This window comes from Paramisgurnus dabryanus, chromosome 11, assembly GCF_030506205.2.
Source record: "Paramisgurnus dabryanus chromosome 11, PD_genome_1.1, whole genome shotgun sequence".
Lineage (NCBI taxonomy): Eukaryota > Metazoa > Chordata > Actinopteri > Cypriniformes > Cobitidae > Paramisgurnus > Paramisgurnus dabryanus.
In genome coordinates this window covers 24,978,879-25,006,027 of record NC_133347.1, presented here as the reverse complement: position 1 = coordinate 25,006,027, position 27,149 = coordinate 24,978,879, and the positions used below count along the sequence as shown (strand labels likewise).

At 35.2% G+C, this 27,149-nt stretch overlaps 1 protein-coding gene across 3 annotated transcripts in view; it reads left to right on the top strand.

The window, feature by feature from the left end:
• The window catches only part of nr6a1a (nuclear receptor subfamily 6, group A, member 1a), a 115,856-nt gene that overhangs the window by 63,920 nt on the left and 24,787 nt on the right, over nucleotides 1-27,149 (top strand). The window contains exon 1 of one of the 3 annotated variants that reach the window (XM_065247573.2): nucleotides 19,737-19,885. The exons of the other annotated variants lie outside the window; for them this stretch is intronic. Coding sequence (XP_065103645.1) covers nucleotides 19,870-19,885 — 16 coding nt within the window. The 5' untranslated portion in view covers nucleotides 19,737-19,869. Of the gene's footprint in view, nucleotides 1-19,736; nucleotides 19,886-27,149 lie in introns of those variants that run through there. 3 annotated transcript variants of the gene reach the window in all.

The window sequence follows — 27,149 nt, the reverse complement described above, 5'->3', positions numbered from 1 at the left end:
GTGAGTCAGAAGCGGGGCGTAAACTGTTGCCTACAATCCTTGCGTTCAATTTAGTCCAAGAAAAAAGATTTCAGTTGGAGACGAAAACTCGCGTCATCATAGACTTTGGGATTTGTAATTTGCCGATCGTTAACATGGACTAACACACACTTGCACACCAAAAGAAAATCATGAAATGAAAAAATAGTGGCTCTTTAAACTCCAGCAACCTGTAGTGCCACTAAAAGTCATTAAAATTATAATTTCTTGTTCGTAGGGTAAGAACAAGAACCGGATCTCCCATTTACATTTATGTTTGTTATTATTTTCTCATGTGAACCTTTGTTAATGTTACCTCAATTTTCTAGTGTTGTTCATGGTAAAAGCATCTGAGCTGGGGTCAGCTATAAAGTAACACTCCTAACAGACAGCTCAATGACAGGATGTCCCAGAGATAATAACAGGCTTGTTTTTTTCAGTTCCTGGAGCCGAAGAACTGTAATGTTCGTGTTAGACACAAACACAGTGTCATTACGCTCCACCCTAAGCCTGCCGAGGCGCCCGGCCTGTCATTTAAGAGCCCAGATGACAGAGATCAGAGCAGGGGTCTCGCATCACAGCCTGATAAAATTGAGAATTTCCCAAAAAGAAAAATTGTATTAAGGGTCCTGGTAGTAAAGCCCCAGGTCACAACCACATATTATTCCTTTGACCAATGTTTTTTTTTTACAGTCAGTATAAAATTGAAACCTATTTTATGAGGTGGCTAATTTATGTTAATGTGTACATTCTCATTTGTTCGTTTGGGTACAGTCTGCTTTCACCCCATGACATTGAGAGTGAGGTTCATTTGTGCACTTTTTAGGATAATTGTACATTTATTGTAAAATTTGCCTTGTACACATGTATACAAAATGACATCCTTTGAGAACTCAGAATTCAGACTGGTGAACTGTTTCAGTCTCCAGAAATAAACTCAAAAACGTTTTCCCCAGATTTTTTCCCCCAAATTACAGCACACCTCATTATTCTACAATTTCACTTCAGTATTTCTGAATCTAATTATGGAATAAGAAGTGTCGTAAGACATTTGTGTTGACATTTAGTAGTGGTGTTTAAAGGGCAAGTGTCACTATTATTATTGGGTCAGGGATTCGAGACTAAACTGCTCATTTTAATGCTTGCATTGTATGGATCTATAGACGGTAGTAGTAGTTTTTATTAAAAGATTGATACAAATCTTTCAGTTAAAGAAAAAAAGTCATAGACCTGAGATGCTGCGGATATAATGATGCCTCGAATAGTGGAGGCTGATGAGTAAAGATTCTGCGTATACAACGAACGAAATCAAGCTGCCTATATTGTGCTTCTGTATTAAAGATCATAGACCGGCTTAGGAATGAACAGGGGTTTGAAGAAATACAAGCATACGCCTGCGTCATCCGCATCTTCTCAACAATGTTGCTTGTGTGCGACACCGTGGCCTTTACTGGGGCGATGTTAGCTTCAGTGGACTCATCATGAATAAAATAATGTCGGTATTTTAGCCGCGTTGAGTGCAGGGAGGGAATTGGAGCACGAGAATCGAGGCGAGGTTCACGGCTGTTTTTTCCGCAGGCGTGGAGCGTGAAACACGCTAATGTGATCTGACAGTTCTGGAGCAAGTAGCGGAGCGCCGGACAGAAAAAGGAGGAGAGAAATAGAGGGAGATTGAGGAGAAAAGAGGGGGAGGAGGAGATATGGGGGTTGAGGGGGAGTGGATGAGTGCTCGTATTGAGGTCACAAATGCAAAAGCACTTGATCTTTTACGACCTCTGCGACTCTTTTGCTTTCATAAACTCTTTGTTTATGGATCGGCAATGTCTCGCTGTGAAAATGAGTTTGTCCGGTTGTTATCGTGGTATCGAGTACCGTATGCGTTCTTGTTTGCTGTATTCACTCCACGGATTGTAGATTTTTGTTGTTTGTTGAAATGTCAATTGTGGCATCGAACCATGAAAGAAAGGTTCAACATCATCTGACATTTTAAACTTCATTTGACATAGTGATGGCGGGCTTTTTTTGACAGAAGAAATCGGTTTTGTCTCCTTAGTTTAGGGCCTTATAATAACCTGATCATGGAAGGGGAGATATTGAACATGATAATATGCAAACCTTTGTGCTCAATTTTTTTTAAGGAATATTTTATTCAAAAAACATCTAAAATCTTTGCTTACTCTACATACACACTTTTCAGAGATGCGATAGAAGAGCCATTTTTGGCTCACAGAGGAGAGGTTTTCATTTTGTTTTCCCCAATTTTTATTGTTTTCTACTACAAAGTACTTTTTTGTGTTTGTGTGTTTAGATTTTAAATAACCATTTAACCAAAAATGTTTTTTTTTTGTTTTTAAATAATACTCAACGTTCATTTAAAAAAATCCTGATAATTTACTCATCTCCATGTTATCCAAGATGTTTATGTCTTTCTTTATTCAGTCGAGAAGAAATTCTTTTTTTTTTTTAGGAAAATATTCCAGGATTTTTCTCCATATAGTGGACTTTAGTGGACCTTAACTTATTATAGTTTCAATGTAGTTTAAAATTGCATTTTTAATGCAGCTTCAAAGGGCTTTAAACGATCCCAACCGAGGTCTTATCTAGCAAAACGATTGTCAATTTCACAAAAAAAAATTGTACTTTTAAACCACAACTTCGTGTTTTGCACTAGCCGTGTGATGCGCCAGCGTGACCTTTCCACATGATTAAGTAATGTGTAAGGTCACGTTGGTGCATCACACGGCTAAAGCAAGATGAGAAGTTATGGTTTAAAAGTATATTTTTTTGCGTAATTGACGGCGTTACATATGTGAAATGCACAGTTGTGGACCATTTTAAACAATAAACTGACATTAAATATAAAAGACATAAAAAAGACATTAACTCTTTCCCCGCCATTGACGAGATAACCCGTCAATTACGATAAAACGCTTCCCTGCCAATGGCGAGAAATTCCGGATTTGCGCAATACCGCTATTATCCACCAGGTGGCAACTTATACAACCCGTGTATGTTTTAAAGATCGCTCTGCATTTAATCTCTATCAAAAGTCCTTCACAAAAATGGAAAATCTCAGCTTTTTGCTCAAAATTGGGTGTTTTTGAAGAAACCTACCCATATTTGAGAGGTGATAAAAAGAGAACTAATGAAGGTAGAAAGGTTTTTTTTTTTTTTTTTTTTTTTTTTGAAAGCAGAGGGTCTGTTCTTTCATTTGATATATTAATTATATATTTAAAGAAGAACATTTTCTGGAAGGCATTAAACTTTTGTGAAAATCATGAAAAATGTTGGTGCTAGCTGGCAACTGGTGAAAGAGTTAATTAGTATTAGTTCACATGCTACAACGTCGGAAATGTCCTCTTTCTCCACACTTGTAAACACTGAAGCATTAGTTTCACAAGTCATGCGTGAACTTTCGACGTGATTACGTGCGCTGGCGCATCACACGGCTAGTGCAAGACGAGAAGTTAGGGTTACATTTTTTTTTTGTTTTTTGCATAAATTACTATCGTTTTGCTAGATAAGACCCTTATGCCTTGATTGGGATCGATTAGAGCCCTTTGAAGCTGTATTGAAACTGTTAAGGTCCAATAAAGTCCACTATATAGAGAAAAATCCTGGAATGTTTTCCACAAAAAAAACGATTTTCCTCTCAACTGAACAAAAAAGACATAAACATCTTCAAAGACAATGGGGCGAGTAAATTATCTGGATTTTTTTTATGAAAGTGGAGTATTTCTTTTAGAGTGGACACAACTGTATGATAGACTGAAATCTGGGTTTAGTCACTGAAAGTCTTTAACCATACTCACCATTCACTTTAATTATAGGGAGGAGTACAGCCTGGACATTCTTCTATAAATAACATATTTTGGTTCCAAGGAAGAAATAGAATGTAAAAACATGCATAAAGGATGACAAAATATCAATTTTCAAATTAACTTTTGTTATTAGAAATGATGGATATATTGCATATTGTCGAATATACAGCACATAATGCATGCATGACATTATCACATGAAGATATGTTCAAACTATAGATGGTTTAAATGACCATAGTGCCAAGTGGACATTTTCCAATCATAATCACAACAGTAGTAATCTTTGTCCGCTTGTAGTTACTGCTCTTAGTGACAGATGTTGTTAAATATTTGATTCACTGTTAATTATTCATCAGATTTGTCCTGATCACATTTATCATGTTATGTTATTGTACTGTCTTACGGTGTTGAGTCAGATATTGGCTGTCGTTGTGAACCAGAGAGGTTGAGACACATCCCAAAATCCCGCAGGCTTGGCAGCTTCAAAGCACGTCTACTGCCCCGAGCCAGGAAAGAGTAGCACCTGCAGATGTGAAACCTCACATTACTATGCATTTATGTCATAAAATAAGAAAGTTTAGGGTAATATTGCTGTATGGAGTCAGCTGCCACGCTAGACTGTGAAAAAGCTTGCATGTTAAAGAGCCAGATTAGATATTATATGCTAGTATATACAGTGTTTCATCATACTTGCTAACCAGAAGGTTACTGCCTGCATGAAGTAAAAAACAAGACATTGTGCTCTTAAGCTAGAAATGTAACCCAAGGTTACTGCAGTAGTATCATTCACAATGATTTATTTAGTTTAATTAAACAAAATTTTAGGAATGAATGAAGTTTAAAAAAAAGTGATGTAAAGTTAAGTTAAAATTAAAATAGTTAAAATAGTCTTTTATTCCTAAACACTAGTGGTACCCCACGGCACCATATTGGGTACAGTACTATTTCTAACTCATATATACACAGTCAGGTGATTTCCACCGAAGTCTTTAAGCAGATCGGCGATGTGTTGTGCATTTGAATAAACAAACGCTTTGGAAACCCTGACTTTGAGGTGGTTTATTGGAATGTAACCTGGGGCTGTTCCTGTTCTTGGGGTAAAGAGGTTAACCGCAAAACACCTTAGTCAACTACATCTGTCCGAGAATCAACCCCACATACCTTTTTTGTAATTCGACCATTGTGACAAAAATCAGATACTTTCAATAACACCCTCTCTGGAGCTAGAAACTAACCTGAGGCAACACTGCAGTACACTTGGTTATGTACTGGTTTCGGTTGTTAAGATTTATGTCTTCTGATGCATCATGTTTAGAGTGAATCATGGTTTTGGTGGCATTAAGTTTTAATTCTCTTTATTTTTTCGAGATGAGTCACCTGATTTGTCAACACTTGATTGCTATTGAATGGTTTACTTCCATGTCACATGCCCAACCCTAAACCAAAAGTACATCTGTGTTGAACTTATTTCCCCTTGTATCTCTGTTTCCCTCGGGTACAGAAACCTTTAGAGAAACTTGCAGCAGGTTTTGGGTGGGTCATCTGGCAGGCACTCGTATTGTGTAGAACGCATCTCTATGCAGTGTGGTGCTGCCCTCTGCTGGTTAAACTAGAAAAGTGGTTACAACATTTCGTTTCTGTAATTTAAAGAGATAGTTCGCCCAAAAATGAAAATTCAGTCATCCTTTTCTCATCTTCATGTTGTTCTGAACTTTGAAGAAAGAAGATATTTTGATAAATGATTGTAATCACACAGCTGATTGTAACCATTGACTTCCATAGTAGGAAACAAATACTGGAATTTAATGGGTACTGTCAACTGCATGCTTAACAGCATTTATTAAAATATCTTCTTTATCATTTATCACAATACTTCCATAATGTTTGTTTTCCACTATCTGCTGTGTTTTAACCATCATTTATCAAAATATCTTCTTTTGTTTTCATCAGAAATTTTTTTTTATGCACGTTAAGAACAACATGAGGATGAGAAAATGATGACAGAATTTTCATTTTTGCGTGAACTATTCCTTTAAATGGGAGGGATATTCCTTGATACAGATGAGATGGCCTTATACATTTTCTTAAAAATGTGCAGCATCAATTTTGTTTTTATATACAGTGCATAACAAATTTATTAGAAAACCGATTTCTCTCAATTTCATCCACCATTATGATTTGCTGGATTTGCTGTCTTTCCTTTTCAGAGAGTTTTCAACATTTCACCATTTTGAACAGGAGTCAAGAAGATCAAATTAAATTTGTATGAGGCATTCAACTTCTCTCAGACGTCAGAAATGAATTAAGCGTAAAATTCAACCATTGCAACTTATTTTCTTATTAGGACTGGGTATCGATTCAGATGTTCCAGATCGATTCGATTTCGATTCACAAGCTATCACATCGATTTGATTAAGATTCTCGATTCAATTTTTGATTCCGGTTCTCGGGTCGGTTTTTATACTTGATTCTCGATTCAACTCAATGAATATAGATTTAATACAAATACTATATTAATAAAAAAGAACAGTGAACAGCAGTTTACAAGTGGGTAATTAATAAAAAGAAATTAAAAGCCACAAAACTATCATCGTCGTCTTGCATGCGAAATCTAAAATGCTTCCATACTTCTGACTTTTTATGTGAAGGTGGCATCAACATCGATGAAGCACCTGAAACCGCCATTTTAAGAGCTGAATGAATGAATGACAGGCTCACCTCTCGCTCCTTGGTAACATCGCGCAAGGCAAAAAAGTGGGTGACATTAAGTGAAGAAGACTAGTAATTAGATTAATGTTAATCTTACGTTTAATGTTTGTGGAAATAAATATGAAAGAAAATCGATTTAAAAAAGGTCCAACCGATAAAAAAATATTCATCGAAAAATCAATTTTTTTGCCCAGCCCTATTTCTTATTAAGGATTACAAGTAAATATCTGTAAATGGGCATCTGAATAAAAAAAGTCACATTTTTGTTTTTCTTGTAAAACAATTAATTTGACAAACAGACAGTTTTATCAGCAACAAGATAAACAAACGGCTTTTGTGGACTAAACACAACTTCCGGTAGACTTCAACATGGAATCAATAAAAATTTTTTTAGAGTAGTTTATTTCTAACAAGGAAAATAAATGGCAAGTACCTTTCTTCATATATTATATCTAATGCATATCAACTATTACACAGAGCTAACGTTAGTGTGTAAAATAAATTGCAGCATGAACACTGTAAAAAAATTGCTGTAATGTAGATGATAGACTGAAAATGTTTCATGTAAATTTAACTTTGAAGAAACTGTTGCCAGTAAATAACATAAATGTAAAATCTACAGTAAGTTACTGGCAGCTAGTTGCCAGTAATACTGTAATTTCTGCAGAAATTTTTTACAGTGAAGTTTAAACAACATGGTTTTGCAAAACGATTCAACCCACTATTTTAAGTTTTGGCTTAAAGTTAACATAACTTATGGATTCAGAATACATTGTTTAACTACATATTTTAAGTTAAATAAATATAAAAATATATGTTGATTTGACAAAAATGCTGCATATTTTTGTACAGGTCCTTGAATTCTTCTCTGCTGCCAATCCTCTCCGCACTTCTTTATCAAACCAAAACATTTAATTTTCTACAAGGTATTTGTTTCAGAGACCTGTTTAGCCATTAGTCAGACTGATAAATAAATACATCCTGGAGGTTCACTTCGGTTCGGGTGCATAACTGGGACAATTTTTGAAACAATAGCCAACATTGTGTCAAAAATATGATCATGCTCCATGAAGACATTTTGTAAATTTCCTACCGTAAATATAAAAAAAATTATTTATCATTAGTAATATGTATTGCTATGGACTTCATTGAGACAACTTTAAAGGGCGAAATTTTAAATGCTTTTGCACCCTCAGATTCCAGATTTTCAGTATTGTCCTATCCTAACAAAGCATACATGATTGAAAAGCTTATTTATTCAGCTTTCAGATGATGTATATATCTCAAAAAATTGACACATGGCTGGTTTTGTGGTACAGGGTCACATGTTTAATTTACTGTATCACCTCGCTTTTTCTTTTCTTATGCCAAAATAAACAATATGTGTATCCAATTATTTACTCATGTGTCAGGTAATAACACATCGGGGTCCTGATCATCCTGACAGGATGTGTATTATCTTTATCTGCATGATTCTTTTTGGTTTCTCATAGCATTTTGATGGTACTGCTAAAACTATATTTCTATATTTCTCCATTGTCCATAAAAACAAATTATCCTCATTTTGTTATTCCCATGTCTGAGGTTCCTCTTTACTCACAAAATCAGATAATTTGACTCAAATCAATATTTCATGTCCATATATTTATTTTTTGGTTGGTAGCTAACTAGCCATGTAATAATACGGCAACCTCTTCAGTAGTGAAGTAATATTTCTAGTTTTAAGGTATTTTACATACACAACCATAAAAATAGAAAGAAATTTAAAGAGAAATTTAATTCTCTGTAGACTTTACAACAACAAAACAATCATAAATAGATGAAACGATGTTGAAATTATATTAAGAAGCTGTTTTCACAACCAAATTTAGATTAAAAATATGACAAAAATGAAAGATTATGTGCTATATAAATGTGTTAAATATTTATTTTTTGTTTTTCTTTTACAATGTAAAGACACATACATCTATCAAATATAAAGCAATTCTTTTAAAGCAGTTATGACACATGCAGTTTTATATAATACTTGCATGATCTACAACAAAGCTGAAGTCACATAAAAGTTAACAAAACATAAAAAATTTTTATTTGTTTGTTATTTGTTGACATTACATGTTTCTATGTATCAATTCATTATAGCAGAATGTAAAAAACAGGTACTTGAGGCCTATTACTGAGATCTTTCTCTCTCCCAGCAAGACATCAATATAGATTTCTACTCCATCTCAAACCAGTTGATCAGTTAAAGGTCATATATGGAGTACTTTTATGATAAATCCCCATAGCCTTTCAACTGACCACACTGTAGTTATTAGTTATGTGTGTTTTTTTGCTTCAATCTCCTCTAGAGAGAACAATAGCGAGGGTGACCATTACACTGTGATCGATCAGTAACCGAATCCTTGAGATGAGAAAAGCAAGGCTCGTTCATAATGTAATCTTCTGCATCCCAAATCCAATCTAGTTCAGAGTGGCCATGACCCCACATAACTCAAGTCGCTCATTCATCATGCGCTTATAGAATAATTAGCAGTATTTTGAAAAGAAAGACACTAATGGTTTTCAATTTGGTCTTTTGGGTTAGTGCTCTCCTAACTAAAAAAATATCTCACTAGATCCATAAAATGCTGGGGAACTGCAAAATAATGACGGTCCTATAACAGCAAATGCAGGGATCGTAAAAATCTGTATGAATAAATAAATATAAATGTTACCATTGTCAAAGCTAAAATGAGCTTTTAATAATTCACTATACTTCTACAGTGTTTATTATCATGTTAACATTTGTTGAACCAAAATGAATTAACATAAACAAAAAAGAAACAATTTGATTTAAAGAACCAAAAATGGTTCTTTTGTGCTGCCTTTATTTTTAAGAGTGTGTATATAAACCTGCACTTTAAACAATGCTAGGTTGTTTCAACTCATGGTTGGATCAAATATAGGCAAACTCAACTGATGGATTGAATTAAATTTGGGTTAATTTAGTGACCCACGGTTGGTCAGTTATCTCTAGGTTCATTCAAACCAACGCTTGGGCTTGTCCATATTTTACCCAACCATGTATTAAAACAAACCTGGATTTTCTTAGGGTGTGGCTAACAAAAAAGGCCTTGTTGAAATATGCCAGGAAGATTAATAAAAGGTGTTGTAGCAACTCATAGGGGCAGTTTCCCGGACAGGGCTTATCCTTGTCCCAGACTACAATGCATGCTTGAGCTGCTTTAATTTAAAGGTCCCGTTTTTCCTGTGTTTTTGAAGGTTTGATTGTGTTTACAGTGCGCAAAATAACATCTGTTCACGTTTCACCTGTATAAAACGCGATATTTTTCACACAATTTACCTATCTGTATAGCGCTGTTTTCGCTGTCCTAAAAACGTGCTGATGTCTTCCTCGTTCTATGAAGTCCCTTCTTCAAAAGTACTTATCGAGTTCTGATTGTGTAGTTTGTTTAGTGTCAACACCAGCTTAGCTTGTCATTAGCTTAGCTTCACTTTCATGTTGTTACAAACCAGCATAAATGTATTTGTTTTGATAAACACGAAGGAAGATATTTTGAGAAATGTATGCAACCAAACCATTGTGGACCCCATTTACTTTCATAGAAGGGAAAAAGAATACTATCGAAGTGAATGGGGTCCACAAATGGTTTGGTTACAAACATTTCTATTTTTCTCATTTATAACAACATGAGGAAAAGTAAATGGTGGCAGAATTTTCATTTTTGAGTGAACTATCCCTTAAAGATCCACACATGTCTTAAATAACATAATATTAATAAGGCCTAGTCCTGAATTAACCTAAACCCTGTCTGGGAAACCACCCCATAATATAATGCACATAATTTAAAAACTGCACATAACACTTTTAAAATTAAAAATGCCTCACAATGCAACTAAAGAACTTTTCCTCTCTAAATGGTTCTTTAAAACCTCTTAAACTCTGTGGACCCGGTGCCGGTTCCAAAATTACGTCCTTAAAAATTAAAGGAATATTTCAAGGTCTGTCATTGACCCAGAACTGTTTGTGCATGCACTGTTTGAAAGCTTAGAATGTCTATTTTCTGCAGATTTGCATAAAGATTTTGGTTTATCATAGTCACATATCCAACACAGAAAAACATATAAAAAAATCAACATTTGTGGTAAAGAAGAATCCCCCTTTCAAGCGCTTTGAGTGCTGCAGAAAAGCGCTATATAAATGTAATGAATTATAATTATTATTATTTAAAGGGTTTCCTGTAACATTATACCAAAATGTTGTATGTACATACTCTGTCAGAAATAAAGGTACAAAACTGATTTCATTTTAGTACCTCAGAGGTACATGGGACCAAAGAGAGCTTATTAGTACCTCAAAAATACATATTAGTATCTCAAAGGTACATATTGGTACTAAATGTTTACACATCTGTACCTAATGGTCCATACATTTACCTTTTTAAAGGGTGCTGCCCCAATGACAGCTAGGGTACATATTTAGACTTTTTTCTAACAATGTAGGCCCTAAAGGTACGGTAATCTACCCAAAATTGTATTCTGTTTTGTATTCCTGAAAAGGTACCAAACGGAAACTTAGGGTGCAGCCCCAGTGACAGAAAAGGTACAGTTTTGTACCTTTATTTCTTACAGTGTATATGCATGTGGGTATGGAAAGCTCTTAAAATTTTATGTAGGCAGAAATCTGTGAAGCATTTTTTTTACATAATTTTTTAAAAAAGTATTGCATTATCATTATATTTATAATGTAATCATTTTCTCAAAACGTAATAATATTATTTAATGTAGTAACATTTAATAAAAGCCTTTTACAGTTATGACTATATTTTTTGGCGAGTTCATAATGCAATACGTTTCACATAATGTAATCGTTATTACATTATGACCTCCATATTTTTATGTTTTGAGAAAGTTATTACACTGTGAACATTTTATTACAATAACAATGTAATACATTATGTGCAGTTTTTACTTTATGAGTTGCTACAAAAGCAACATATCTCCACAAAAAGGTCTTGTGAAACATTGAACTATGAAAACCACTAACCTGATACTGTCGTTATTGTTTGTCACAGTTTTTTTATCCGTCTGATACCTTTAGCCAACACATTATTTGGGCATGTTAATACACTGCATAAACATGCTGTCAGTAATCCTGCATCCATTGTAATTAGTTTCTATTCAGTATCCGTTTATATTGTGACCACATGATAAACAGTAGTTTGGTAATAATGTAATGCAGCGCTCATACCCAATCCTAGTGCTTTTGTCAGCACAAGCTTAGGAAATTCGGCATACTTTGGTCAACTTTGACCTCCGGGTCAAAGAAGCTGATTATGTCATTCATCCCGCGTGTGCTAAGTAGAAGGGTCAGAAAGGATACGGCAAGGTCAAGGGTGACATATGGTCTCCTCTCATTGGATAATCTCCTGTTCATCAAGTTTGATCACCTATTAAATATGACAAGCCAAGGTCAAACCGTTGTACAGCTTCAATGAGCAGATCTGTTAGGGCTAAAGTGTGTTTATTAATCCTTCCTTTTATGTTGGCTTAATGCACACAAATGCACACAGACAAAAATTTGCCTTCTTACCCTCGCTCATTTGTTAACTTTGCGTCTCACAAGGTTAATATTTTAATACGATTAATTACTTGAGTCATTCTAATTAGATTTAAACCCAGGAGAGAAAAGAAAACTCTCTATCTTTTAACACTTGACTGAGTGATATTATTGCGTTTGTATTGCGGACCGAGGCGTAAAAATGCTTTTGTTTTTTCAGTGCGGCTGATATGGGGAATATAAATGATTTGGTATTACTTTATACACCAGGGAGTTTGGGAAGATGCATCAAGGTCATATTGCTGAAACACGACACTTTGCTTTGATTGGTTCTATTACAAACACAATCACATTTCATAACATTAACCCATAAATAGTATTGATTGAATATATGCACAGTGATTCCCCTAAGGTTTTTAAATCCCCCTAATGCTTTGGGGATCTGTACATTACAACTTGACGTGTGTGGAGGCAAATTAGGAAATGGTGGTTATTTGTAGCCTCCATTAGATGTCAGTCCATAAACTAAGAGCCTCTTTTGTTGTCTATAGTGCTAAACCACAGAAATGCACCAAAACACACACTGGAGTTGTATATTTTATTTATAAACTTGTATAGTGTTGTAATTAATAAAAAGTTTTAAGCGGATAAAAAATGAGAACTATATGGTATGGCAGAAGAGCACTTAGTTTGCAGCACTTTGACCTTAGCGCGCAGTAACATCATCACTCCTGACTTCTCCCCCTTGCTTACACTTCAGTCAATATTACTGCACTCTTTCGATGAAGAAAATAAATTTAGTGGTTTAAATTCAAAACCCTTTGATAAAGTACAGATACTTGAAAAATGCACTTAAATAAAGTAAAAATAATACTTGAGTACTTTACACCTCTGATTACTACAGGTGACACCGGACTATAAAGCCACAAAATTTTGTAAGCGTTAATAAAGGTAGTATTTTGAGTAGCACAAGCACAGCCACTGTAAAACCTAAAAGTTAACTGAACTCAAACCATTTAAGGAAACCAGTTGCATTAAACCATTTAAGTTTTAAAACACATACATTTGAATACTGTGAACTTAAACAAATTGAGTCATATGCAGTTATGCACTTAACTTTAAGTTCACACTACTTAAATATAAGTGCATACATGTAATTGCACATGACTCAAGTTCACAGTACTCAAACGCAACCGGTTTCCTTAAATGGTTTGAGTTAAGTAAACTGTTCGTTAGACCTCTGTTATTTTGGTTGTCAAGCAATAAGCATGCACATGATGTTAACGTTTTCAGAGTTTAGCATTTTTGTCATTTACACGGAAATGAAAATGTTGTCATTTTTGGTGACTTGCACTTTGAAGCTCCTTTTCAGAAGTTTGCGTTTTGCAACCAGAAAAAGTTACCAGTTTTTAGTTGAAAACGTTATTGTGTAAATTGTCGCATTATTTATGTGTAAATACAAATGAAATACTACTTTACTGTCCTTTTGGGCCAAAGTTGTAAAAGTGAATTCAGTCTTGTTTAAAAAAAAATGTAATAGAGGGTACGCACGTGACGCCACTTTCGGCGAAAGTGACTGCGGTTATGCCCACTGAGTGGCAAAAAGTCTGAGCGACAGCATTAGCATAGCGTGAAAAATGCATTTAAAATGGGAAAAGTAGTTGTGTGATCCACTGTGCTAACAGATTCAACAAAAATTTGGAGGGGTCTTTTTCCAGGCTGTAAAAAACACAAAAGAGAAGTAAATCAGTAGCAGTAGTATGTCAGGTATGTAAAATTTTGGACTAAAAAATCCTACAAAAATACACCAATGAATACTCTTGTTCTGTTTAATTGCAAAGTTATGTCAGTGAGCCTTCATCGAAAAACATCCATTATGATGAGCCTTGTGTTCTACAAAAGTGGGATGGTTTAATAGTGTCAGGTAAGACAAACATATATGTCAGGAAAAGCAATGTCTGGCCATATGCCAATGTCCACAGACTACTGGTTGTTTGGCAAGTTGTTAGGGTCACTGTTAAGGCCAACTAAATTCAATTTAAGCTGCATGATAATATAGTTTTACTGGCGTTTTTTCGATGCAGCCGCTATGAAAACCAGCCATTTTGTTGAATGTTTTGCCACCCAACAGAGCGAGCTCCGGCGTGGTAACGTGGAAAAGTGACGTCGTTGCATACCCTGTATTTAATTCTTACCGCCATTTAAAAGAACTGTCAATGTTTTTAGTGTATTTAACTCTTACTTGTCCTGCTCTGTTTTTTGCATAACATTTTATTCAATTTAAATAAAAAAGTCATGATTTATGTCTGTAAAATTTCCAATGGATGCAGTATGACACCTCTTTAACACATGTGTGCGCTTGCTGTATGGCAAAAATAGACTGCACCGCATCTGCAAAGGACTAGACAGACTGCATCAACATGCAATGTAAATGCTCTAAAAAAAATACACACTGCATACACACTGCAAATTGAGTATGTGTAAAACAGCTACAGGAAAACCCTGCCTCTATATGGTCTTTGTTTTCCTTAACACATAACTTAAAATCCAATTTATTATGAGGCTTCAGGTGTGGATCCCTAATGGCGGACCTCTATAGTCAAAATAACTCATTTAATTGGTCAACTTCATGTTTTTTCATGCTTAATGCTTTTTAGTCTTAGAATTTCAAAACCCTTTAATATAAAGAGGCAAACACTAATCTAAAGAGCACAATAAGGAGGAGTTTTTCATTTACATTTGCTTTATCCAGAGCAGCTTACAAAAGATTTTCTACTGTAATAATTTTATTACAGTAGGTGGTTTTAAAAGGGAAGAAAGGACATTTCCTAACTTTTAAATAACTTTTCTGTCACCATTTTATCAACCTTGAACAGTTTGATCAGTAGAACAACAATAACTATTCTTGCAATTTTGCCATGTCATTGGTTATCTTAAGCCTTGATTGTTGAACACTGTGCTTAGTTTGCATAGTCTTGGTTTAATTAAAATTCAGTTTAGCCCCAACACCTCATGCTGGGAAAAACTGTATGCCAAGCTTTAAAGCTCAGTGTGGTTTCCCTAATACTGTTATGTTGCAGGAATTACATGGAAAAGGTCTTCTGGAAATGTTTTGTGGCCATTTTATTCAGTTTGGTTTCAAACTCGGGCAACTAGTATACAGATTTAACTGATATTGCAGTTGTAATCATACCTTGGTAAATGTTTTGCCAATGAACTTTCTTATATAGAAGATAAAATGATTGCTTTTAAGCCTGTTGTGTTTTTTGTTAATGCTCTGTGTTGTAATTCGCTGACAGTGTTTTTAGGTCAGGTTGTGTGTGAGCATATGGTGTCTTACTGCAGGTATTACTGCATGGTAATCTGGGAAATGACACACTGCCTTTGGAATCGCAAGGTTTCGTGTTGTGAAAACATTTGTTGTGCTGTAATATTACTTCCTTTATTTTACCCTTCACACGAGGCACGTTTTTGTTATTATTGCAAACAACAGAGTGCTTGCTTTTACAACACTTTTCCTACCTTCACTTACATTTATTACAGTAATCATGGCTTCCACCAAAATACAGTAGTTTGTTACTACTGTAAAATTAAATATCTCTATGTGTCAGAAAAAAGACAATTTAAAAATCTTGGCTGTTTGTATTTCCTTTTTGTGGCTAAAATCTATATAGCATTTGGCCAACTATGGTCACCAAGACAAATTTTTGAAAAGCTGAATGATTATAACCAATAAGATTATTCGCCGTTTTTTAAACACATCCACAATGATCAGGATAAAATGGTCGTCTACTTGTTTGAGGTCACTCCCCATGTCAATATTGGATGTTTGGATGTAGCTTATATTTTTTAAACGTGTTTGGATTTGGCCAACAAGAGAAGCCATTTAGAGACAAAAGTCCCAACTGTGTCATTGTGATTCCTGAGCGTCAGAAGATCTCCAGCGCGCCTGCAGATAATTAAATGCATTTAGCTTATGTGTCATCGGTAGCCCAAGGGTCAAACCCAGCCGTGCCGTGACAGCTGCAGCCGAAACTTGAACCTCCTCCGACTTCATACTCGACTACACCCACCCGTCCTCACCTCTACATGACAAAGTCCAGCACAACCCTCCTTCTCCTCCCGCTAACCCCCTCCCTGATTCTGCTGTTGCATTTGAATGTGAAAAGCCTCTTATGTGTGGCTCTGGGAGGGGAGTCATTCGCTTTAGCAAGACAGCTAATGCTATCATACAGGCTTGAACCGGATTGGCTCTGGATTCGGGTCTGGGTTGCTGTAAGCACCTATGAAGTATACTCCCACAAAATCAATAAAGATTGAGAAAACCGTATATATTTTCTAGAAAAGGCAACTATGGTGAGGTTTAAATTGGATTTTAAAATTTCTTGCATATATGTAATTTAAATTTACATTCATTCATTTTGCAGATGCTTTAATCCAAAGCGACTTTCAGTGCATTCAAGCTTTTGTATTTTTATGTGTGTGTGTTCGATGGGAAACAAACCTGCAACCATTGCATTGTTAATGCAGTGCTTTACTAAAATGCTTTGAGCCACAGGAACACAATGGATTTAATTGTTTTAAAGCTTTACGAAACACAGAAAATCTACATTAATCATGTGTGTGCACAAAAAATTATATTTTTGTATTCACCTACACAAATAGATATATTTTTTAATATTAACAAATATGGAGATGCATGAACATAATGTAATACAATACAAATTTATTTGAACGTGGCTGGCTTTGTAACATTTACTGCATATTCACGTTTATTTATTTGGCAGTCCCTTGCATGAAAGTTTGACTTATGGTCAATGACAAATTGTTCTCCTCATATTTATTTTAAAAGCCTTTTAAAAATAGATATAATACCTATTTTTGAGTCAGGAAAATAGTGTTTGAAATGTTTGTTTATTGTAACATTTCACTACATTTTAATGATTTTTTTTAAATATATTTTTATATCACTATTCCAAAAATGTCAGGTGGTACAACTAATCATTGTCTTTTGCCAGATAAGTTAAAATGTGATCCATGTGTCATGCTGATTGTTTGTTTATTTGATCGTGGCATTTAAAATGATTATCCTGACAGTGTAAATCAACTTTACCATAAAAACTAAACATTTATTAAATATAAGTTTAAGAACAATATTTTAAAAAGTATAATAACGATTATAGACAACTCGACTTACAAAAAGCTAAATTATTCACTTATTAATCACTGATTCTTGAAACTTTGGCAAAAACTTGTCCCACTAAGAAAAGTGCAAATTCTGTTTGAAATTAATAACATTTTCATGAAGAAAAAGAATCAATGTTATAATCAGGTGGTCCTTTGCACATATGTAAAGTTCTTTTATAGGTTTATTTTTATTTTTTATTAATTTAATGATTATATGCTGGCCCATTGCCTACAAAATCAGCTGTCCTCAGTTAAGAGATAATCATTTCAACTTGATTAAAAAAGCCAAAAGTAATAATTGAATTGAATAATATATTTACCACATGAAAGGGTACATTGTAATATGTATTAAAAACTACAAACAGTGAGTTTTGAACAATATTTACTATTATTTTGTGATTGCTCAAAATGTGTCCCATATATTCGTCACCACCGTCAGATATTTATAAAAAGCAATAAAATCAGACAACTACAGGGTCAACTGCATTCCTGAGGACCCCATTTTCAAACCTTCAGCTCTACTGCATGCTTCAAGATCACTCAAGCTCCTGTATGTTTGCGATTTTCTCTTAAACTTCTTCATATTTTTGGACACTGCTACTGTGACAACCATAACATGTCAACACCGTCATCTTTGTAAAAAAAAATATTAGATTAGATAATGAAATAAATGTATCATTTTTAAGAAGAGGTCTGAAGTAGCTAGCAACAGAGGGGAAACAAGATGGCTTATGTGAACAACTCATCTATTTTTTTTATCTATATTAGGTTTTTGTCACCACCATCAGGTTTACTGTCTTTTCTGTCAGGTTTTATGTATTTTAGGAAGTTATGATTTGATATTTGTTCATCACAGTGCTCAGGATTGTTATTTTTGGACCAAATATTTACATAAAGTTTAAGCAAGAAGCCATTGACTTGAGTGGGATACATTTTGGAATAATGAGGCCACTGTCACCACCGTCAGATTAGTGTCACCACCGTCAGACGGAGTTAGTCTCTATTTATACAAAAATATGTTTATTAAATAAAAAAATCCTAAAGTAAATGTTGTATGAGTAATAACTGGAAAAACATCTATTTTATGAAGAAAAAAAATACGAACAGGGGAGGTTGCACCAGTCAATTGCTGAACAGCCAAGACCTTGGTCTATAATGATATACCTTCAGATTTTGTAATTTAACTAACTTTTTGTTCAAATTTTGAACCTGTTTTATCCAAATTCCCAAGAATCACTGTAATAATATTTAGCTTAATGTTTTTTCTTATGGGAATTCATAGCAGTTGCGCCTTTTGACTTTCTGGTTGCACCACCTGACCTCTGCAATGAATTTACATTTAACAGACTTCTGCTTGAATGCTGGTATTAGTTTTTGCATGTGATGTCACATTTATATAAAATACTTTTTAAATACAATTAAAAAGTGTTTGATGAAACAGCATTTTGGTTGTACCACCTGACACAGAAAGTGTACTCAGCCTACCTATTACATTAAATTAGCTATTTTTTCAGCAAACTTTTCATTCAGCCATAAAGACCACATGTTGATGATGTGTTATATAACACTTTTCACAATTGTTTAATTGTTTCAAAGAAGCTTTACATTAATAGATGCAGGAAAAAAACACAGAAAAATCATAAAAGATAACCTGCAGAATAGAGCGGTTAAGATTAACCATACTAGCAAGCATAGTAAAAATGTCATGTATATAGGAGGGTGCTTAGTTAAGCCAATGTCAGCAGACTCCCCAGTTGTTGAAAAAACAAGTTTTACTAGTTAAGTTCTAAATAAAAGACTTGTGATTGTACCTACCTTGACATTTTAAAACATCCACATTTTTGGACAAATGTTTTTCAATTATTTTTTTTATAATTTGTTGGTAGAAAATGTTTCAAAAATAAAATAATGCCAAAGTATCTTTTTGAATTTTTAACATCATTGTCTTAAACTGCTAATTTGTATGGACACTTGCCCCACCTGCCATTTTACATGTTTTAAGATACCAAAACAAAAATTAGTATTTATTATTAAAAATGACTGGAAATTTAAACTAAATAATGACTTGTTTTTAAATGTATCAAGCTATTTTCTAGTAAACAATGCCCCTGGACACCAAAATGCCACACAAAATTGTCCACCGGCTGCAGTTACTGCTCAAACTTGACAACAAAACAGCTCTATTTCATCCACGTTCACATTCGCAGTCTTTTTTTGCACTTCTGCTGGCTTTGAAAGAACTGAAGAAGAGAAAGGTAGAGCGAGTATGAGAGCCAGAGGGAGGGGGTTTGCATTGTTCAGCAGGAGGGGAAAATAGGGCTATCAATTCCACTCAGATAACCCCCGCATTGCCATTGGCCCTCCGGCCACACCGTGACCCCTGGGGCCTGAACTCGGCGGTCATGTGACCGGGCTGAAACTGACCAGCGGGGCTGAGCCTGAGAGGAGGTTCAGTGAGAGTCAGAGGAGAGAGGAGGAAGCTTTGAGCTAGGAGCAGGAGAGCATGAGGCCTGTAATGTTCCTCAGAAGGATACACGTATGAATGGATGACAGGGAGATCGGGCGAGACATGAGATGGATTCGTGGGAAGGTAAGAGAAGGACAAAAGGACGGATGCTGTAACTAGCTGATCTGAGATCACATTACCGTTGATGTGCGTTTGGTGCTGTTTTAATGAGAGGCGGTCATTGCTGATCTCAGATCGCTTAATTGTGTATTTCATGTAAAGTTAATGGCAAAATGGGTCTAACGTGTGATGGTTTAGTTTGTGTTCGGTTACTGTACTTCAACTGTATCTCTGCTAAAGGCTAACCAATGTTGTGAGGGTTTTGACGGTAGATTTTATTTAAAGTCATGTCACAGATATTTTATTCTGTTTATTTATTCATTATAAATTATGTGGAATTTATACATGTTTGGTAATGAGATAGAAAAATGTATAAAATGTGTTTAGATCATAGCTAAAATAATAATATTTATTACATTTTATCCTTTTTTTATTGTAGTATACAGTTTGTAATACTATAGATCGGCTTAGTACTGATTTTTTTCTGTTTATTATATCAGCCTTTTTAGTAAACAATGTTTGGTTTTGACAAACATTACATTTGGCAATCGGACCCCATTTGCATATAGTTTTATGTTATTTTGATATGTTGTTTTGCTTTGCGACTGTGTGATCGGTCGATTTATATACTACATTTATTGCAAAATGTGACTATCTAGCCAATGAGTTACAGATTTTGTACAGCACTATGTTTTATTGCGTATAGCACACCAATAGTGATATGATATTTTTAATTCTCATGCTTTTGTATTTAGTATGTTTATGGTGGTAGTGGGCACAGTGTGGTATGTGGGCTGCGGCCCATCTGGAAAAGGTTTTCTGGTGTTGAGCAGGCAGCTGTCTTCATGTGATGGTGAGCGGGGGTCAGCGTGACTCCACGCTCATCTGGTTAAACCCCCGATACTCGCATACACATACAAAACCCCCGTGGGCCCTACGTGGGTTTATCACTGTAGCCCAAACTTCACCCCACAGTCATCTAGATTTTATCAGTCGGCCCACAAATCTGTATCTCAGTGTAATGATTATAGAGCTCACAAACTTTGATAAAATGATAAACAATGATGTATTTAAGACCGTAGCCTTTTCTTCTCATTGTTTGGCCTTGGACCTTGACACTTTAGCATCTTTTTAGAATCAATGCCTTCAACTGTTCGACAAAATGGCTCCGCCGAATTATTCAAGCTTGTTGTGTTTACTCCTCGTTCCTCCAAAAAAGGAATTTGAAAGTGTGCAACGTCACATTGAACGCAGACGTGCTGGCTACTGTATAAATGTGGTATTAGTTTTTTGTCTGCCTTGTGTTAGTTTTAAGCAGACTTTAGCCGTCCCATTACCTTCCTTTAAAAGGGGGTGTGAAAATGCGCTCGCATAATGATGAAAGGTGTGAATGGTTCTTACTTATTTGTCAGATCTTTCAGTCTCTGTCTCATTTACTTGGTTCATCTTACATGAAATTCATACTAGCAATGGCCTTTTGATAAGTCAGGAAAAGTGTGAACCGTGCAAACTTCACTTCTCACCTGTTGTGTGTGTTTTGTAGCTCAAATATACCAAAATGTTAATATGTAGTTGTGCCAATAGTTATGCCAGTTTTAAGGAGTACAGTTAAAGTGTTAGCAGACATTAGGTCTCATTCACCAAGCATGTGTACACACAAATGTGTGCGTGAAATGTGTGTACAGACTTTTTGACGAACAAATCATGATTCAACAAAACTTTTAAAAAATAAGAACAACTTAGACCACACGTAAGCAATAATCGTGAACAAGGAAACAGAACCCTATAAAATATCTGTGTTATATATTTGATATATTTCCTTGTTCATGGTTATTGCGTACATGTGGTCTAAGTTGTTCTTACATTTAAAAGAAATTTTAATATGAAAGTTTTTGTTGAATCATGATTTGTTCGTTAAAACGTCTGTACGCACATTTCATGCACAAATTTGTGCGTACGCATGCTTAGTGAGTAAGACCCATACTGGTCAATTTTGAAAAATCATTTAACTGTAATGTTTATGTACCATATATTTAAATTATATAAAGGATTAAATCACTATTAACCACTTATGCAATGGCCATTAAATGACCCATATTGGGATTTATCTCTGTTATTATGTAGTCTCAACAAGAGATTATGAAATGTGCATGTGGCTCTGGGTGGCATTTTGAGATCACTGTGGCTTTGTAAATGAATTTGATTGTAACTCGATCGGAGTATTATGCCGGAGGGAGAATATGTTCAAGGGTGGTATGTGAAAACACTATTGTTTGTGTGTGTGTTGGGGGGGGGTCTGAAAGCACTGTACATAATAACTTAACCTCCTCCTAATCCTATTCGACTGCCGCCCATCTCTGTTCTTATTGTTTCCGGTAGAGGGTGGCCATCATTGCGGGTCTTCACTCATCCTCCTGTCTCTCTCTCTCTCCTTAAACCTTCTGTCTGTCCTTCCTCTTTCTTTAGCCGTTTTTCCATACGTTTTCCCCAAGCTTCATTCGTCACTCACTTATGCAGGAAGTCAGCTCTGTGGCGGAGGAGGGTGGGCATGGGGGTTGTCGTAGGGTATTTGTGTGTTTGTGTGTGCGAATACACACGGGGGAGGGGACTTTAAGCTATGTGAAGATCAATAACAGCAGAGAAGGTCATTAGAAAAGGTTCAACAATCCAGGTCTAAATTTAGTCGCTGTTTAAGAAGTAGCCTGTTTACCCACCTATAAATGAGGCTTTATCTATAACTACACAACAGATGTTATTTAAGGGATAGGTTACACCAAAATTGAAATGATGTGATTCTTTTCTCACTCTCATGTTATAAGAAACCCGTATACATTTTTTTTTTGTTCTGGTGAACCCGAAGGAAGATATTTATGAGGAATGTTCGTAATTAAACCGTTCATGAGCTCCATTCACTTCCATAGTATTCTTTTTTCCAATTGTGGAAGTAAATGGGGCCTCTGATCAGTTTTGGTTACAAATATTCCTTAAAATATCTTACATAAAGGTTTGTAACAACAGGAGGGTAAAAAAATGATGACAAAATGTACATTTTTGGATGAACTATCCCTTTAATGTTGCAGTGAAGCGACTTGGCGACCATGAAGTTGATTCTTAAAGGGACAGTTCACCCAAAAATGAAAACTCACTCTCATGTTGTTACAAACCTGTATGAACGTCTTTGTTCTGATGAACACAAAAGGAAGATATTTTGAGGAATGTTTGTAATCAAACCATTGTTGAGCACCATTCACTTCCATAGTATTCTTTTTTCCAACTGCGGAAGTAAATGGGGCCTCTGATCGGTTTGGTTACAAATATTCCTCAAAATATCTTCCTTCGTGTTTTTCAGAACAAAGAAATGTATACAGGTTTGTAACAACACGAGGGTGAAAAAATGATGACAAAATGTACATTTTTGGGTGAACTATCCCTTTAATGTTGCAGTGAGGTCAACTTGGCGAGCATGAAGGTTAGTTCACCCAAAAATGAAAACTGTCATCATTTTCTCTCTCTCATGTTGTTACAAACCTGTATACATTTCTTTGTTCTGTAGAACACAAAGGAAGATATTTTGAGAAATGTTTGTAATTAAATCATTCATGAGCACCATTCACTTCCAAAGTATTATTTTTTACTACTATGAAAGTGAATGGGGCTTGCAAACATTTCTCAAAATATCTTCCTTTGTGTTTATCAGAACAAAGAAATTTATGTTGGTTTGTAATGACATGAGAGTGAGTAAATGATGACAGAACTTTCATTTTTGGGTGAACTATCCCTTTAATATCCTATGAAAAAAGCAGTTGTGCTGATTTATCGCTACATCTGTTTTTATTTTGTACATACGGTAGCTCAAAATTGTTGGGGTTTATGCTGGTAGGCGACATAAGCGTTAAAGGAATAGTCTACTCATTTTCAATATTAAACTATGTTATTACCTTAACTAAGAAGAGTTGATACATCCCTCTATCATCTGTGTGTGTGCACGTAAGCGCTGGAGCGCGCTGCTACACTTCGATAGCATTTAGCTTAGCCCCATTCATTCAATGGTATCAAACAGAGATAAAGTTAGAAGTGACCAAACACATCAACGTTTTTCCTATTTAAGACGAGTAGTTATACGAGCAAGTTTGGTGGTACAAAATAAAACGTAGCGCTTTTCTAAGCGGATTTAAAAGAGGAACTATATTTTATGGCGGAATAGCACTTTTGGGAGTACTTCGACTCGGCGCAGTAACACCCTCCCTCTCCCATTATGAGAGTGAGAAGGGGAGCGGATTTTTCAGGCGAGTTGAAGTACTCCCAAAAGTGCTATTACGCCATACAATATAGTTCCTCTTTTAAATCCGCTTAGAAAAGCGCTACGTTTTATTTTGTACCACCAAACTTGCTCGTATAACTACTCGTCTTAAATAGGAAAAACGTTGATGTGTTTGGTCACTTCTAACTTTATCTCTAAATGGCAGCATTGAATGAATGGGGCTAAGCTAAATGCTATTGAAGTGTAGCAGCGCGCTCCAGCGCTTACGTGCACGCACACAGATGATAGAGGGATGTATCAACTCTTCTTAGTTAAGGTAATAACATATTTTAATATTGAAAATGAGTAGACTATTCCTTTAAACTGTAAAATGTAATCGGATAAGTCACGTACCAAAACCTCTTTTTCACTGCGGTTAACGAAATAATAAAATGCAGAAAAGAATGAAATAAAAAATAAGGTTGTGGACGCATACGGCCTTGATCTACCGCTGAAGGTGCTGAGAAAATGATGTCTTTGTAATTCTTGGTCTTTATGTTCGTGTCTCTATTCACGATTTATAATAGAGAGTCTTTCTGCGTCTAAATTCAGCTTTTAGTGCGACCACTTGAGCCTTCTGATAAATGATTAGTTGAAATTGCAAAACCGAGGTTATGTTTGTATTCATTTGCAATTCAATTCCGTAATTCACGTTTTAAGAATGAATAAACTGGGCTGTGTAGAACTTGGATCGGGTGAGCTAAGAATAACATCTGCCCTAGTGATGAGAGATCAATAGGGCTTGGTGTCTTGTGTAATGTTTGCAGATATTTCAGGTTTTGATGTTCTTTATCCACTGATGGCCCTTATTGACTTTGTTAAGCTAACTATAGACGCTGCTGAGAGGCCAACAATGCAAAAGATGTCGAAACCTGCGATGTGGATGAACGCGTCAATATTCTGGTGTAACTTGGCTCGCAACCTCTCTAATGCCGTTTCGCAAGTGAAAGTCCAATTTTCACTTTTGCTTCAAGTTTCAGATAATTAATCCTGTGGGGTGTTTATAGCCCAGTTTTATCGTTGTGTGAATTCGACAACATTCAATAAAATCTAGGATGATTTTTTTTTAAACTCTGTCAACATTTACCCTCATGTTGTTCTCAACCTGTATGAGTTTCTTTATTCTATTGAATAAAAACATATATTTTAATAGATGACCCATTGACTTTCATAGCATTTGTTTTTCCTACTATGGAAGTCAGTGGGTACCATCAACTGTACCAAAATATATTTTTTGTTGTTTAACAGAATAAAGAAACTCAAGAACTCATTTTTGTGGGTGAACTATACCTTTAAATCTACAAAATTCCAGGTGATTGAATGGATGGTTGTTAAATTCTTTAGGATGCATTAACACGAAGCACAAAGCTTTTGTTAGAGCCGCAGGATTAATTCAGAATGGTTTGCTTTACATTAAGACTGAGTCTCGGTGTAATTACCAAATGCTAATTCTTGGCCTCTTGTAATGGTTATGAGATACTACAGTGTGCTAGTCATGGGGGTTGGGGAGTTGGGGTGGAGGGTTTATTCTCATTCTTTTTTCCTTTAAAAATAAAATTGAGCTAGCCGAGCATTACCATAACACTGTCCAGCTATACACTGTAAAAAATGCAGAATAAAGTTAAAACAACTTGGTTATGCAAGTCAATTCAACCTTCTATTTAAAGTTTTGACTTGCGATAAGATGAGATAACTTATAAAAACAAGTTGAAATTGTTTAACTTAATTTTTAAGGTGAAGTAACATAAAAATCTGTGGATTTGATATAATTTTTTACCATGTAGAAGTGGTCAAAACATTCAGGATAGCAAACTACCTCTGATTTTACCACAATGTAAATGAAAAAAAATATTTGCCTCCTTAAATTTTTTTAGGACTAGAGATGAGTTGTTATAACTTATATAGTTGAAATAAGTTAACTTCATTTTTTGAGTTGTAGCAACTCATCTCTAGTCAACATAAATAATAGTAATTTGAAATGACTTGTAAATCCAAATTGATTCAACTTAAAAGTTTAAGGCAGTTAAAAATTATTTACAGTGCAGCAAGGCTTGTAAAAGGTTACATTTGCAATATCAAAGTATTTAATTACGTTTATTACGTTATTTTTAGATTTTAATGATGCACTCGATTTACTGATCAATTACTGTACGTTTGATGAGTTAATTATCTTCAAGGAATGACAGGCATGCATACAGACTAAAAGGCAGCGAGTGTAGAGAAAGAAAAGATAAATCCAGTAGATGAGATGAGAGGAATGCTTAAAGAGTGGAAAAGTACCACAAAGCCCCCCGACCTGCTCAGTTGGGGTTGATTGTAATGGAAACGAAAGACAAAGCCTTCAGTAGACCTCTGTGTTTCTCTTTTTGAGCCCATCCTCCGCTCACTACCCACGATCATCTGCTTGGCCTCCCATCCTCCGCCCCTTATATACACACACCTGCCCGGACACATGGCGATTCCCTTTCCACAGGTTATTTATATGAAAAGTAAAAAAAACATAGTTTTTAATATTAATACTGCAGTACTACGAAAAAAAAAATTTAAATGGTATTTTTGTCTCATTTTTTAATAAACAACAAATATTTAAAAAAAAAGTTAAAGTGAGATGCATTTACTTGGGATGCAAATAACCTAAGATATTAAGGTTTTAAGATTGTACTGCTATATTGGCCAGGACACTACTGTTAAAGTTTTTTTCCTGGTTAAATAAAGCTTAAATAAATAAAGTCTTGTTTTCTAAAAATATTAAAATTAAGTAAGTTAATGCTTAAAACAAGAAGAAATCTGCCAATGTCATAAGAAAAACTTGAATCAGGTTTTACCTCTTTATTAAGGGCGCACATTATCCAAACCAAACGAAACCATGCCCCAGCGCGATTGTCACCCCTCCCTACTCCCCCAGGTGCACGCACTCACACTGTACTTATTATCGATCCGAGTCCGGGTGCGCTTTCGTCATTAAGATGCGATTGTTTTGAAAAAAGC